Source organism: Gymnodraco acuticeps, unplaced genomic scaffold (assembly GCF_902827175.1).
Source record: "Gymnodraco acuticeps unplaced genomic scaffold, fGymAcu1.1, whole genome shotgun sequence".
Taxonomy (NCBI): domain Eukaryota; kingdom Metazoa; phylum Chordata; class Actinopteri; order Perciformes; family Bathydraconidae; genus Gymnodraco; species Gymnodraco acuticeps.
In genome coordinates, this window is record NW_022991789.1 from 1 (window position 1) to 16,700 (window position 16,700).

General features: G+C 42.2%; 1 protein-coding gene across 2 annotated transcripts; it reads right to left on the reverse strand.

Annotated features, from left to right (window-relative positions):
* Positions 1-7,149: 7,149 nt before the first annotated feature.
* Positions 7,150-16,378, reverse strand: sema4f (sema domain, immunoglobulin domain (Ig), transmembrane domain (TM) and short cytoplasmic domain, (semaphorin) 4F; the record flags this gene model as incomplete). Of its 2 annotated transcripts, none has more annotated exon segments than XM_034199600.1 (14): positions 7,150-7,509; positions 8,851-9,041; positions 9,170-9,225; positions 9,352-9,503; positions 9,596-9,705; positions 9,803-10,016; positions 10,138-10,276; positions 10,673-10,854; positions 10,947-11,101; positions 11,312-11,431; positions 11,529-11,640; positions 12,224-12,322; positions 15,534-15,593; positions 16,233-16,378. In XM_034199600.1, coding segments are annotated over 14 exon segments (1,847 nt in total), but the record flags the coding sequence as incomplete, so codon positions are not given.
* Positions 16,379-16,700: the final 322 nt, after the last annotated feature.

Here is a 16,700-nt window from a genome sequence, read left to right on the forward strand (position 1 = left end):
AACTAGGCTGTTGTGATGCATGAATACAATCGGAATGTTATGTAACCTTAACACAAAGTCTATTACCGAAATGCTCTTGTTCGCTATCAGCCCATTTCTTCACCTCTACACCCTCTTTATCCTTCATCCTCTCCTCCTCCGTCGTTTTGTGTCGATTACATTTGATAGAGCGATTCACTCAGTCCGGCTAATGTGAGGAAGGAGAGGGAAGGAAGTCACTTTGCTCTCCCCTCTCAGCCAGCTGATGATGATAGACTGCAGGGTAATGGGACACTCTCATGGTATGGTGGGGGGGGGGGGGGATTCCTCTGCTCTGCATCATCGTCTGTCCGGGGGATTTCCTGTAGCACTTGTGGGTATCTGCTCTCAGACCGGTTCTTCTCCCTGAAGGCCGTCTCTCTGTACGGGCGTGTCCGTGAGGATGAAGAATGTGTCAGATGCCGACGGTCACCCTTATGGCCAATTATTGCATGGGTCGGCTGCTGAGGGCTGCAGAAATGCTGCGTCTCCTCCACAGGCCGCAGGAAGAAAAAGCTAAAATAAGATAAACACACTTTCCTCTCAAAGGTAACAGGGTATTATGCAAAGTTCACACACCTCCCAGCTGTTATTGTGACTATTAAAGGAGGAGACCTCTTCCTTTTAATAATAGTAATCGTCATACAAGACTGATTGCATTTTTTCGGTGAGTGACACTGATGATGAATCACTCTCAAAGAAAGGGAAGCTTGTTGCTTTTACATGTTATATAAAACTGTAATTATATGAAGAAACAAAGAAGTTAAAACAGCTCTGGATTAATCTGGATACTACCTATTATCATAGATTGTTTGGCGTATTTAAAAAAATCCCATCAAAAGTTCCAAGCTCAGCATAATAGATTGCTTGTTCTTCATTTCAAGCCAATAAAGATTACATTTACTGTCAAAAAAGAGTATATAATTAAGCAATTAATCAACAGTTGCAGATTAATACTACTTCTTGTGATTTATTGTTTAAACTCCGTCTGTGTTCAGTTATAGCAAACACATTTAAACGTCTTGACGTGGAAAACTGTTCTTGTTTTTTTTATTATCTTTTAATCTGCCTCACATTTTTTTTATTAATAATTGGTTGAAAAATAAGCTCCCAGAACCTGATATGGCTTTAAATGTTCTGTTTTATCTGAGAAACATCATATGCAAAACCAAAGCGTTACACTTTTGATTGAAAATGACCTAAATTATTTTTGCAGATGATTAAAATGTCAAATAACTAACTGTTTATCCAACTAGTTGCTTAAGCTCTGATGAACAGTGCAAGTAGCTTTTCTTTGAATATTGAGTAATCTGCCGGGCTCTACAAGTTGAAAATACCCTCAAGGTAATTTTTATCCACCAAACCCTAAAACATTTCCGTTGACTATCGCTTAGGGAGAAAAGTGGTCAATCCTCCACAATCTGGAATATGGAACCAGGCAATGTCTGCACATGTTTCCCAAAGAATGACTTATAAACAATTAGCAAAATGTAACTTATCATGTCGTCTGTAGACTTAGGTTTCCATCTGTTTTTGTTAACTGGAAAAAGTCCTTGTTAGTGATCGTTCTAAGAATGCATCAGCCACTGCGAGGGTGTGTTTGATGTTGGTGCATGTGCAGCAGGCTGGTTGAGGTGCTTGAGTTACATAATCTCCATCTCCCCCCCATACAGTGACGGGGAAGAAGGGGGCAGCTGCCAGCTCCCATCTCATCATGTTCAGCCTGCTGATGCATCTCCTCCTCTTCTCCCTCTCCAAACACTGCCTTTGTTTAGTTTGCTATACTGTGCAGTCCAGACATCAACCACTGTACGTTGGTTTGTTATATCCACTACTGGCTCCACGCAAAGAGACTCACAAAATGTGTTTTCATCCACTGGTCAATTGTATATGTTATGCTTAGGGCTGTCAAGTTAACGCAACATTTTTTTAACACCACTAATTATTTTAACGTGCGATTAACGCATGTGTATTTGTCCTCGGCCCACCCATAGTTTCAGAGCCCAAAGGCTTGACGTTGTTGTTGTTGTTAGTTGGATGGTGGGAGATAATTCGGATCGCATCCAACGTGTCGACTGCACATCACAGCGCATTATTTTGACCCTAGGTGGGAACTTCAGTCTCATGCTTTGACTGTTATGAAGACAGAGGAGCGGCATTTTACCAACAACTGTAAACAGGCTCGTCTGTTTGAGCAACTGGCTCAGTGCAGGGGCGGCGCCAGCTGAAGCACCCCCCAGGATTGCCAAAGCACCCCCTAAGCACCCCCAAGAAATGTGTTTTTTTTTTCTTTTTCGAAAATTATTATTATTTGTATTCAATTAAATTAGAACAATTTTTGATTACATCAATGCAAATGTGAAACAAACACATTTTTTTACCAAAAACATAAAGCCAACACAGGTGATATGATTAGGCCAATGGCCAGCACCCATTCGATTTTTGACCTACCCATAGGCTAAATTACTTTGTGACACTTGATTGAATTCCTGTTAGCTAGAGCGCCAAATGATTTGCTAACAGCAAAGTGAAAAATGTATCGTTTTTTAGTCCTTAAATGTCCACGTGTGGACACTCAATCAAAACCACCTGAAAGTGAGAGGGATTCTGCACATAATAGCATAGCCTCGTGAGTACAAGTAGTTTACTTCTGGGCAGGGCCGTTTCTAGCTTTTTGGGGGCCCTATGCAAGATGCTGTTTGGGGGCCCTAGTTTTGACAGTTTTTTTTAACTACAATGGGGGGGATTCCAAAGCCTTTAAGATGATCTGTGGAGATGCATCAATCTGTTACACTTTAATAGGAAAACAGGCTAATTTCACGAAAACCAAGCAATTGAAAATTACAAAAAATGATATTAAAAAGGTAAACAATAAGGCTCCTCTATGTCAATAAATGCAAGAGATGCAGCATTTTCTCAGCTGTCAGCCCAACGATGATTTGGACTTTATTACCCCAAAAACCCAAGCCACAGCTTTGCTATCATTGCAGTTTAGTCGTGTTTATATCCTACATTGGATTTGTAAGCATATAATGCTTCACCGAACACTCACAGGAGGGGTCTTGGCTGTCTACAAATAAAGACGGCTCATTTTAATTCTCCCCAAATATATTGAGGCTGAACCTGAACTTTGAATTCTCTGCTCCCATCATAATCTTGGCGATCTTGTTAAAATTGTGAATGCAGAATTAGAAATACTATGTAACTGGTTTGCAGTTAATAAATTATCCCTTAATGTGGCCAAAACAAATTACACGTTATTCAATACAAAGTCTGAGAGTAGAAATGACTGCATTATACGGATTTGCAATACCGAGATAGAAAAAGTTGGTGCATGTACATTTGTAGGACTGCTTGTTGACGAAAAACTCAATTGGAAGCACCATATAAATTATGTACAGACTAAACTGTCAAAAACAATAGGTATTTTGTATCATACTAAGAACATTCTTGAAGAAAATATACTCTTTATAACTCTAACTCTATTTCTCCCTTACCTTTACTACTGCTCCGAAATAGGGCAGCAATATGGGGGAACACGTACTCAACAAATCTACAAAAAATAATAACATCCCAAAAAAAAGTATTACGAATAGTCTGTGGTGTTGGTAAATATGAACACACAACTCCCATATCTAAAAAACTCAATCTTTTAAAATGTGTTGAGATAGTACAGCTTAAAACAGTACTGATTATGCACAACATTTTCCAAAACAAAAGGCCTAATAACTAGGGATGCACGATATTGGTTTTTTGAAACCGATACCGATAACTTCCTGCTTCTCAAGACCGATACCGATAACCGATAATAACAAAAAATGTACGCCACTAATTATTTTAACGCGATTAACGCATGTGTATTTTTTTTCCTCGGCCGCCCCGTAGTTTCAGAGCGCATCGAGTTTAAAATACCATCTACAAGGCAAGCTGATGCTGACAGCCCCGCTCCTGTCGCCCGCTTGTGGCAGACCACACTTCCACGCTCACCGGCAGGCACCGACTGGCCATCTGGAGGACCGGGAGGGTGTGTATGTGTGGCCCGAGCGAGCGAGAGAGAGACCTTACGTGCATTGTTGTTGTTAGCATCTGGTGCTAGCTAGCTGAACTAACGGATACGGAGCTGTTTAAATGAAAACAGAGGAGCGACATTTCGCCACAACTGCGCCGAGCACTTGACTTTATGCAGGAAGCCAGACAGTGGGACATTGTACGAAAAGTCAGCACACTCAGCACGGATAGTGCGCAACATGACGGGCATCCCTACTAATAACATTCAAAAGCAGTTCCAAACCACAGCGTGAACATATTAATGTAAAAAAAGTCACTTGAAAATAAGTGTTCACAATGTTTATATGCAATTATGCATATATTATTATTATTATTCATTTGCCAAGTGCATGTGTACCTATGTCAGGAGTCTGCAACATTTTTGACCAAAAGAGCCATTTTGCTCCTTTTTCCAAAAAAATGTTTGTCTGGAGCCGCAAAACATATTTCATAATTTTTTTATTGTTATATCAGAAAAAAACTACAGTTTTTTTGCATTTATTAGGCTATTTATTACATGATATAAAACTGTTAACCTCTAATACGAAACAAAGAACTCTTATAAGGAGAATTACAAATAATACACAAGCCTACTTTCAAATAAATTAAACACAGCACTTGGGGAGTCCTCTGCACATTTGAAGGAAACATTTTTTTAATTAAAATGGGCCCACTTTGAAATAAATAAAACATAGCTGCACCCTAAAAAGAGTTAAAGGTAGGGTAGGTAAGAATGGAGAAACCAGCTCGAGTGCGCTAGAATTTGAAAGTACACAACCGGAAAAAATATGCCTCTTCCTTCAGACTTCCTTACAGAGCCCCTCCTCCAACACACACGAACGCGCACATGACCAATGAGGGCACGAGATAAGTTTGTGCACAGATGGAAGGCTGACAGGCAGGTAGGCCATCCAGTTATTTTAGCCAGGCCGGCTCAGATGATTGGTCGTGCTTTTTAAAGCGCTACGGCTTCCACAGATTAATTTTTGTATGTATTTATTGTCAAAGCATTTAATATATCCATTGCTATCGGGACGTTAAGAGCATTCCATGGAATATAACAAAAAGTGTTTTCTGAAATAAATTACATACCCCATTGAATTATGACTGAAGATCGTCAGCTGTCTTCCTCTCCCTTGTTGTTCCTCGATACTAAAGGCTGCACCACCGTTGACAACTTCTCTCTACATATCAAACATACCGGTAAACCAGCATTGTTTGCTGTGAAAGCAGATAACTCTGTCCACACAGAATTAAATCCTGTGTTCCTCCGGTACTTTTCTTTGATTTATCCATAGTTCGCTCATCGCTCATAAAATTATAGTTGGATCTTTGTATCTTCTTATTATTAGTAGAGAAAATGTAATGTTTTTACAACAATATACAATTAATCCTACCAATATAGATGGGAACCGGGTTGGGGGGTCCCGAAAATATTTCCAATTACCCAAGGGGGGCCCGACTGAAAAAGTTTGGGAACCACTGACCTAATCTAATCCAAAATTGATCACAAATTAATAATACTATATTAAACAAAGACCAATGCCCAAATATAATAATGAAACGCCTTATAGAATTTACGCTAGAAACCACTCTCTCTCTTTAAACAACATAAAATAAATTCAAATATAGTTGTGATAACTATTCCAGATGCAGAATTTGACTCTCACAGCTACAAGACATCACAGAGGGAATAACATTGACATTGGGTTTAAGTCCAGACAGTACAAAAAAGAACACAATATTTCTTCTTAGATTTTGTTTAAGACCTCAGCATACAAGAAACTATTTGCCAGGGCAGATGATTGTTATTAATGTGTTATTTAATGTCTGACTTTTAAGGATTGGTCTCTGAATGGACTACTACATTGAAAACCAATTAAGTCAAGCCTTGTTGATGTTGTTTCAATCTTGAGGTTTTCCCTGTAGTTTTGTGAATGTGCACTACAGTGATTTAGAATTGTGTTCAAATAGGGAATCACAGGAGGGACACATTTCAACAAGACAATTACTTATTACTGCGGCTGAGACTGAAATAAATACAAGAACCCTGGGACACATATTACAAATGAAAGCAATGCTGTGGTTTGACCTGAGTTTGTTTGACCTGCCAGGTATGATTTCGTGGGCCATCAGGAGACTCTTCAGCAGGACGCCTCACAGCTGCTGAAGATCCTAATGCTGCAGGACGACATCCAGTTCCCTCCTTCCTATGAAAACATGACCACACCTGCTTTTCTGTTAGACTGGTTCAGCGCAGTGCCCCTAGAGGACAGGAGGAAGCTGTACGAGCTCTATGAGCAGGACTTCAGGATGTTCGGCTACAAAAGGCCTAGAGAACTGCTGGATGGTTGAGAGGATGTCATGACTACTAACTCACTGCTGAGCAAAGAACAATCTGTTAAGGACATGACAAATACTCAACCACCTCAACTTAAGTTATTATAAGCATTGTGGTTATTTAAAGGTATTTGTCTTTGCACAAAAGTCTGGGGAATTATTGTTTAAGGGGTTAGGATTATAGAAAAAAGATGCCAGGAGGTGGGTAACAAATAAGCAAATCCACAATAGTTGAAAACAAGATATACTGTACTAGAAACTCAAAAGACAGGGAGATAACTAGGACATGGTGAAACAACAAGGGAAATAATACAGGAAGTGATGACAAAATGATATAGAAAGTGAGGAAACTAATACTAAATACACAAAAGCACAAAAGACTCATTGACATGAAGCACAGGTGGAACAAGCCAGGGTGGGGAAGACTATTACAATGGCGGGAAAACAAACAGAGGAAGAAATGAAACAAAAAAAGACACCATGGATGGAATGAAGTCTAGTGTGTTGGACATTTTTTTTATAAAAATGGTCATGAGATAAAAATCATAGTAGATCAAAAGGTCTCAACCAAAATGTCAAACTTAAAGGAAATGTAATATCAATGGAACTGTACTTATGGATCAATGTATTATACATCTTAATAAAGGTGCACACACTCAGTCAGAGCTACTTTACAAACACTTGAAGAATGCTTACATGTTTGATTTCTGGGGGGGGGGTAAGAGAAGCACACCCACAACCAGAAACTTTGTTATGCTTTATTACAAAACAACATGACAAAAACAATACATGATTTAAGTTCCACACTCACAAAACGAGGTGATGGTGGCAAGGTCCATCCCGTGAGGCTGAAATTAATTTCACATTCACATGTTCCAGTAACTGAAGGTGAACAGAGACATGTCACCTGTCAGTTTCTTGCATGTTGAGATTTCCACACTGACACGTATCGTCCTGCTGAGCTGTGTGGCAGTGCAGGCAGGGACAGCCCCATCACTGGAGTCCGCCTGAAGGACTCTCTCCACGGTTCTCTGCTCTCTGACAGCCACATCGCTCTGCCTGAAGCCCAGGATTGATGCTGCATGACGGGACAGTCTGTGACCTCTGGGATGTCAGCGGTGTGTCAGAGAGAGGAGCAGAAACACAGAGAAAGAGACAGAGGTGCTGAAAGATTCAAAGTGTCAGGAGAATGAGAGAGCAAACAACAACAGGAGTAAAGGAGAAAACAATATGGCTTTTCAATGTCTACACGTGTAGACACGTCATCTTTGATTTTTTTTTAAACATTTAAATTGCGCGACATCACAATCAGCTTGGACTCTTCGTATTTACAATTTATATTATGACACATTTTTCAGCTGTGGCTCTCATCCTGAACGCCTCACAACACTGGTTTCTCCCGCACATGCTTGATAAACGTATATTTCTCATATATCTCTGTAGTCTCTCTTCATGCCACAGCTCCCGTTTAAAGGCATTTAGTAGTAGCCATTTTGCATCCGTCCTGGGACAGTTCAGTTTGTTCTGAGGATGCTAAATGGCGCATCAACTTTTACATCAACCTTTCATATTGAGCTTTCTTCACACTGAGCCAGTGGTGCTGGTAATTTAAACATGGGAAAGCTTGCCATCTCCTCCTCTAGTCCTTTTATTCCATCCCCCAACGCGTCCCCCAGCCCCTCATCCACCTCATCCCCAGACTCCCTCATGTCCAGACTCCCCCTCTCCCCCGTCCTTCCATCCAGCAAATCTGCAGCTAAAATTTCAGAGGTGAGCTTCAGTCCGCTGTTGCTGGTGTTGCAGTTGGAGTACAGGGAGTTCCCGTGGCCATTGCTGGGGCTGATCAGGGTGCCGCTGTAACTATTGCCATGGTGACCACCATTCCCATTGTTGCTGAGGAGCGTTGTGGTCGTGTTGGAGGTCACCGTCCCGTTGTGTTTTTCCGTCAGCCTGAATCCATCGGACAGCAGGCTGGCGCTGCTCGGGGACTGGGGCGTGGCCGAGGAGCCCAGCAAGTCCCGCCCCTTCTCTGACGACAGCGAATTATCCGGCAGGTGGTGACCCTGGTGGACAATGCTGCGCCGACGGGTCAAGAAGTAGAGGAGGAACGCACCAAACGCTAAACCCAAGAAGAAGAAAAGGATGTAGATGGCCAGCACGTGGCGCCCCCCTGCTGTCACCACCACTCCTCCAGCATTAGGGCCTTCTAGAGTCAGTTGATAGGCTGCTCTGCGGCAGGGGGTCAGTTCTCTGACTCCTGGCCCTGCCTCCTGGAGAATAGCAACATGACACAGAAAAATATGACTTGTTTAATCTCGTAAACCGTTAAAACAGGTACTTTTAAACTCTGCAGTTTGCAGTTAACTGGGAGTCTTATAGCAGGATACACATTTAACAGGCTGAATATGCAAAGATAAGTTTTGAATATATGTTTTGCCTGTGTACCTGGCAGGTGCAAATGTAGTCTCCGAGGCTGTCCTCTGTGACCGTCACCTCCAGGTCAGAGTTGTGCTGCCGGGTGTGTCTGTGGGGGGGGTGCTCCCAGCTGCAGGGCCTGGGAGACAGCTGGACACATGGCAACAGGAGACGCAGACCAAGAGACACCCGCAACTCCCTCATGGACGGACTGCAACGCCCTGGAGGAGATGACACGCAGGGAGCAGAAGAGAAACACACAAGGAGAATATGTTAATGTTACACAGGCTTGACATCTTTGCCAAAATTACACTGTAGCTTTTTGAATAAAAAATCAAATCACGCTTACCCTCCTCTTTATCACACTTTCTCAAAGCGTTGTCAACCACATCACCTGGACCAGGCCTGGACACACAGAAAACTGTTTATTTTTGACACATAACCAAACCATTTTCCAACCCAATACTGTTGCTGTCTGCCTTTATTTTTACATTTGGAAGATTTCCAGTTTTATATTCCAGCAGTACTCACTCTGCAGTGGTGGGCCTGCAGGCGGCCTCCTCTGTGCTCCAATCACAGCCCAGCCCTCTGGCTCTGGCACACTCTTTACAGTCGGAGTACAGAGCGCAGCCTTCAGCCTGGACCCGAGCCAGAGACAGGGGGCTGCCCACCAGAGCCAGACCCTGCAAACACATGGAGACATTACAGAACCACTGAGCTGCAAAACAGAGCAGATGGAAATATGCAGCATGTGTGTGAAGAACTGTGCCAATACCTGGTGCAGTAAGATGTTGTTGACGGGCTCCTGTGAGCTGAACAGAGGAATCTCCTGCAGCAAGGTGGCGTTCTGTCCCACTACCGCCACCCGGTGGAGCTCCCCTCGATCTGCAGCACACAAACACAGAGGTTTGAGTTCATTTCTTCACGCTTTCTGTCTTTTTTACTGCCTCCTTTCTTCTGAACCCTTCCTCCCTCTCCTCACCTGTTCCGAGGTGCAGCACTGCTCCCTTCTGCCTTTCTCCGCCTCCCATCTGCGTTACAGCCAGCTTGGTGTATCTGACTCCCTTGCGGACCAGTAGAGGTGCTGCAGTAACGCTGTTCTCCATCAGCGGGTGGTCCCTCACAAAAGTCAACACCTTGTCGGGAAGTTTCAGGGAGGACTCGTAGCCCTCGGCCTTCAAAGCGTTGTTCAGACACTAACAAATGTAGAGGGAAGGATAGAAAAAGTCTGAGTTATTTGTATATAATGAAAGGTATTTTATGAAGTAGAAATGCTGAGTACATATGCAGTAGTTGTGTGGTTGAACAGTTTAGTACCTGTCCAGGTCTTGGTGTGGGGACAGGTTCAGGGTTGATCCAGTCGCAGGTCTTCTTCAGCTCTTTAAAAGGGCCGTCCATCACTTTGCTGATTTCAGCCAGACTGAAAACACACACTGCTGACAACTCCTCATGCTCCCTATGAAGAAGACAAATAAATGTTCACATTTTAGGCTATGTTTCTGTTACATTAGGGAAAAGGTTAAATGAAGTTGTTTGATATGAAAAGAATAGTTGACATTTTGGGAAAAACACTTTCCATTTCTTAGTGAGAGTTATCTGAGAATATGTCTCACACTGTACAGTAAATAAGAAACTACAGGCAGGAGACAGTTAGCTTAGCTTAGCATAAAGACAGGAAACACTGCAATCTCTGCTCCCTCTGCCTCCCTACAAAATCTACTTTCTCTCCTTTAATAGCTGACAGTTAATTGTCAATGACGCAACCTAAAATGAAAAATTACATTATCAATTACATTATTTAAATTAAAAGTTAAAAGAAGCTCTGTTTTCCCCTGCCTGCTCCTCAGCTTACCACTGGGAGGTGAACAGTCCGTAGAACTGAGTGCTGCTTGGGTCTCCCGGAGTGTGTTGCGTGGTGAAGACATCAGTGAGGATGTTGTAGCGCTGCCCGGTCGGTCTGTCCTCACACACCAGCTGCGCCTTGAGGAAAGTGGTCCAGCGCCGCTGCAGGGTCTTCATCCCTCCCACATCAGACTGAACAGACAGTGGGAGAAGACGAGGAATGAGGCAATTGATCGATCAATCAATCGGTCAATGTATCACTCAATTTAATCGCGATGGGTTACCTTGCAGACTCGTGCCACCCTGGGCACTTTGACTTTGGTGTAGAGGTCGTACTCTTTGGCCACCTCCGTGAAGAAGAAGTAGATTTTGTCGTCGTCCCCTATCGGGTTGTTTTCTGCAGACTCCTCTATGAAGGCTGAGCTCACAAACTCTGGGTCTGAGAAACACACACACACACACACACACCCACACACACACACACACACACACACACACACACACACACACACACACACACACACACACACACACACACACACACACACACACACACACAATTAGACTTTTTCCTGTGGGAAATATGACCGTGGCAATTTGAAGTGGCAGTGTGTCACTGTGTGTCCTATGGGCTTTCAGTGTGTCTCACCACTCAGCCAGTTGATGGATCGCTCAGTTCGGATGCGCTCCTGCTCAGTGCCCGTTGCCCGGGAGATGTCGAATAACGTTCCCAGGAAGTTACTGGTGGCTGCTGTGTAAAGGGTACCACCTAGACACAAGAGAGAGGAAGTAAATTAGTTTATCCCTCAGATTAGCCTGATATTAAAGCAGATTATTAAGTGTAACATTCAGTGGTACTGACTCACCTGCCATGACAGCTGTGTAATGCTGACTGGGCTCAAAGGGACACTTCCCCTTCCCTGTCTCCATCTTCACTCCTCCATCCTCAACTTTCTCCAGGGTGAAGGAGGTGATCTCCTGCAGGACGACAAGAGTAGGAATAGTTAGAACTACAATAGGGAAATATCAAATAAATAATTATATTGTAGATAATATTTTTTCACAGCTGTCTTTTGTTTGTTATGTCCTCCATCCTCCATCTTTTTACAGTGAGTTAAATATTTTGAGTTTCGTCTGATTGTCTGCTTAAAATGTCACAATAAACTACTGTTGACTTGCACTTCACAATTTTCTTTGTACTGAGTGTGACAGTGGAGCCTAAAAAAATAATACGTTTGCATAGTAGGATAGCTATATATATTGTTGTGTGTGATTATGTACTCTTCTGCCTGTCCCCTTGGTGAAGGATTTTGGTGTGAATGAGTGTGGGAACTTGTCACAGAGATTCATTTGCAGCTATCAATGCCCATAATGAAGGTGCAAGGTACAAAGACATGCAAGCGGACACACACACCAGTTTGGAGTTATAGCACAGTGCAGCTATCTGACAGATCCTCAGGCACAGATCTGCCTGATAAAGTCTCCTTCAAATATGAATTCATACATGCAGACAGGGACTAACACAAACATACACTTTACAAAACACACAGAAAAAACGGACCAGGAAGGCACACTGGGGGTCGAAGGCGTAGGTGCCACACACGTAGATGCGTCCATCGCCCAGAAACTCCAGCAGACGGATGTAGTTATTACAGTCAACCTGCAGGGGGAGACAAACACCCAGGAATAGTATTATTAACATCCGGATTTAACTTTATGAAGATTTTAAATAACATGAAATAAAAACATTTTTTTAATAATTGTAAGACAAATAAGTGATGTATTTATTGAATTTATACATTTAAATACATACAAATATGTATTATAAATATTTATATTAATAATCAAATATATATATATATTTATGAATAGTCAAAATAATTGTAATATTATCATCTGTAGCCTAAATTTGCTTATTTACCCAGTGTAGGGGAATACAAAGAGAGGTTAAAATATATAACTGCATTATTCTTTAAATTGATATTGCTATTCTGATTTCTAGTTTTAAAACAAAAATAATATTTATTTTCCCCGTGAACAGAAGTATTAACCACACTGAGCTTTAGGACAAAGGTTGCAGTAGATTCTGAGAGCAGCTGGAGTATTAATGAATGTGATTGGAAATAGGAGACCCCCACTGATGGGAGGGACACTTGAGACCCCCTTTGCTACCAGCAGAGACCATCCATACTTACTCACACTAACATGCATGCAAACGGCCTCATTTTCATTCATTAATGATCCATAAATATTCACATATGCAGTCCTTGTAGGTCTCATAAATACACAACATAGATGATGTATTTGTTGAGCTCTCCTCTGTGTACACACACATTTTGAGTCCGCAGAGAGTATGGAAAAACACCTCCATTGTTCCTCCCCAGTCAGCATGAAACCATGACGCAGGCAGTTTTTAGTGAGCGTCTGCGTGCGTGCCATCTTGGATGAGCTCCAGGCCTGAGTCACCTTCACCCCCGAGGCCTGAGTCACCTTCACCCTCGGGACCTGATCCTCTCTGATGGCAAAATTATGACACCCAAATCAGCCCCCGCCCCACCATGCCACCACCCTGTCCCCCGAGACAGACGCAGGGCCAGAGATGAAGAGAGCTCAGAATGACAACAATGGGATCAGTTTGGGATTAGATATTTCATTGGTCCGAATTAACGTCATTCATACTAATAAGATGAATTCACAATCTGGCATGGATTGAATCAAATGACTCTATTCTGTTCAAGTCTTTTATATGTCAGTGTGTTGGAGATTATAATTAGAAATCCTTATATTTATTATGTTAAAAGCTCTCCTTTTCTCCAAGAGGTACATACTCCTCATCTATAACCATATCAAGAAAACTCTGCCTGGTGTTACTCTCTTCCTGGTGTGTTGTTAGGCAACTGTTTGCTAAGACTTTAGCTAAATCCACTTATTATCATGTGTGAATGATTTGTTTAAAGGCTGTCGGGCTGCCCTGAAGTGGCCCAAAATATCAAAATGGAATAATAAAATAATAATAAAAAGTGCAGGTGGATAAGCTCCTCTCTTTGTGTTGCAACAAAACCAAAAGTGTTTTATTTCTGTATGTTAACCTTTACACAGAGTCTTTCTACAATCAAATTGTCATCATTCATTACACCCAGAGTGTACAAGAATATTATTGGGCTGTGCGTCAATCAGTCCAAACCTATTACCACTGTAGGTGTTGAAAGGCAGCACACACCTGGACATATTCTCCAATCAACACCCAGTAATAACAACAGATGAGTCAACAATGGTTTGAACTAACTTTGGTCTAGCCTTCCTTTATAGTTCACAAGAGACATGTATGATGCCTTGCTCTGCCTTATGATCAATGTTGACAGCAAAGTACTATTTTATCTTTTGCAACATTGCAGATGTCCTACGCTTAGTAACATCCTGCTGAGCTACTGAGCAACCCTGCCAACTTACCCTGATGTGTGTCACTCACTCACCCACTCACACACGTCTCTATGGGTACAATTCAAGGTAGTTTCTTGTTGAGTCTAGTTTCTTGTCTCCTGCTCTGTATTTCTCTCTTTCTTTGTCTTGCAACAATGCTCCTCATCCTTCCTTACTCACTCACTTGTCTAGCGTCCTTCCACTTCCTGTTTCCTTCCCTCTCTCCACTTATTTGTAATCCTTCTGACTCACATGTAATCTTGTAATCAATGTCTTCTCAGAAAACACACAGCCCTTCTCTTTCCGGCCTTCATCAGTCGTTCACCTCAACAGAAAGCTCATTATGATTGTACAAAATGGGTCAAACCAAATTGCACTTCGCTCTGTTAATACTGATAATAGGAGGCTACATTTTCAGCCCAATTCTCTTCCAAAACTTTCAGTGTATGATTCGTTTACTGTAAACTATTTGGTTGATGTCCTAATGTAGTCCCAGCATAATGAAATGTACAGCTTGAGTGTACAGTACGCTCTATTTAATCAGTTTCATACACAGATACTGGGCATCTGTGACTACACATACACCCCTCTGACACCCATTCTGTATCACACACACACACACACACACACACACACACACACACACACACACACACACACACACACACACACACACACACACACACACACACACACACACACACACACACACACACACACACACACACACACACACACACACACACACGATGAGGTTTTGGCAGCTGTCCCAGAACTTCCCATCCGATGCCTAGCAGCACGGGGTTTTGACACACACACACACACACACACACACACATACCATGTATACATCACTTCAGGGGACATTACATTGACTTACATGCATTTCCTGGAGACTTATCCTAACCTTAACCATAACCAACACATGCCGAACCGTTACCCTTACCCTAATCTTCAAGTCTTCACCCTAAAATTAATAATTCCCCTCATGGGGACCTCCAATTTGTCCCCATAAGGGAAGCCAGTCCCCACACGTGACTATGTAAACAGCTTTAGGTCCCCACAAGTATAGTAATGCTAGACCACACACACACACACACACACACACACACACACACACACACACACACACACACACACACACACACACACACACACACACACACACACACACACACACACACACACACACACACACACACACTGGAGCATAACATATAGGTCCATGACATCACACGTTTCAAATCTCTATGGGCCACTTGTATTGAGTAAATTATTCCTAAAATGAATAATATTTCAGAGGGTCATCAAGTTTCAGGACACAAACATTTTGCACAAAATTGTAAAAATGATCTAGGCATCACTTAGCCAAACAACCTTTGACTTTAAGAACTGAACCTTATATTACATGAAGAAGGCGTGTGAGGGGAAAACACACACGCAGCTCTCACCTCAGTTTTTCCCTTTGCTACACAAGACCTCCTCTTCTCCTCCGGCACATCCCAAACAATCTGAAATGAGAGGAGAGAGAGACAGAAGTGGGTAAGGCCTGGTCATTGCTCATCAAAAGCTGATTAGTAATCAGTGTTTAGACTCATCACAGCACTCGCACAAAGAGCCCTTTTTTCAGTGGTGGACATCTCTTGAAGGAAGTAAATAGGATATATGATATCTAAAGGCCAAACCTGACCCCGCATCTTTTGATTATTTCCCTCTGATCCTCCATTAGTATTGAGAACCATTAAAGGACATTTATTTTTCATTTCTTGCACAGAGTTGACCAGTAGGAAGCCAAAGTAAGGAGCAATTTAGCTTAGCTTACTGTAGCATGGACTGGAGGATAGGAAGTGGAGGGAACAGCTTGAGTTTTTCCAAATGTAGAAAATAAACCAGACCCTTTAAAGATGACTTATCAAGCTATTAAAGCCTAACTTCATATTAACCATACAGCATTGAGTGGTATTAATCTTCTCATCCAAATATTTATATCTCCAGAAATTTTTTATGTACCTTTTACTCTCTGTTCCTGGTTGGTTTAATTCATCCGTCAGCCTAATATGAACCTATGTGATCCTCCAAATCAGTTCAACAATGTTGATAATATAATATGACAAATGTATTGACCCCTCACTAGCACACATGCTTCCTACCTTTCGGGGCACTTGGTTCAGGTTGTTGGTGTCCACAGATAGGATGGCATCCCTGGCTCCGAGGAACAGCACGCCTGACGAGCGGTCCAGCAGGAAGGTGCTGAAGTTCCCCACATCCTGGAACTTATGCGGACCAAGTATGTTGTCTGTGGACCAAGAGAAAGAGAGGGGGTGAGATTTCCAGGATGAAAGAGAAGTCAAACATCACAAAATAATGCACTTAGAGAGCTGGGGACGACAAGAGCTTTAGTAGTACTTTCTTTGGCCATGTAAGAGCAAATGGTTGACTAGATTAATCCCCACAATATTCCCAGAAAGAGCTTCAAAGAGATAAAGAGATGAGGGATGAGAGTAACCCTTGTTTCACCCTGGTCTCTCTCACAATCACTACAGATTAACTCCTCTAATCCCTCTCTGTCTAAGTCTTTATTTTCTCTGTTTTTGAGGGTTTTCTGTGTCACAACAAAC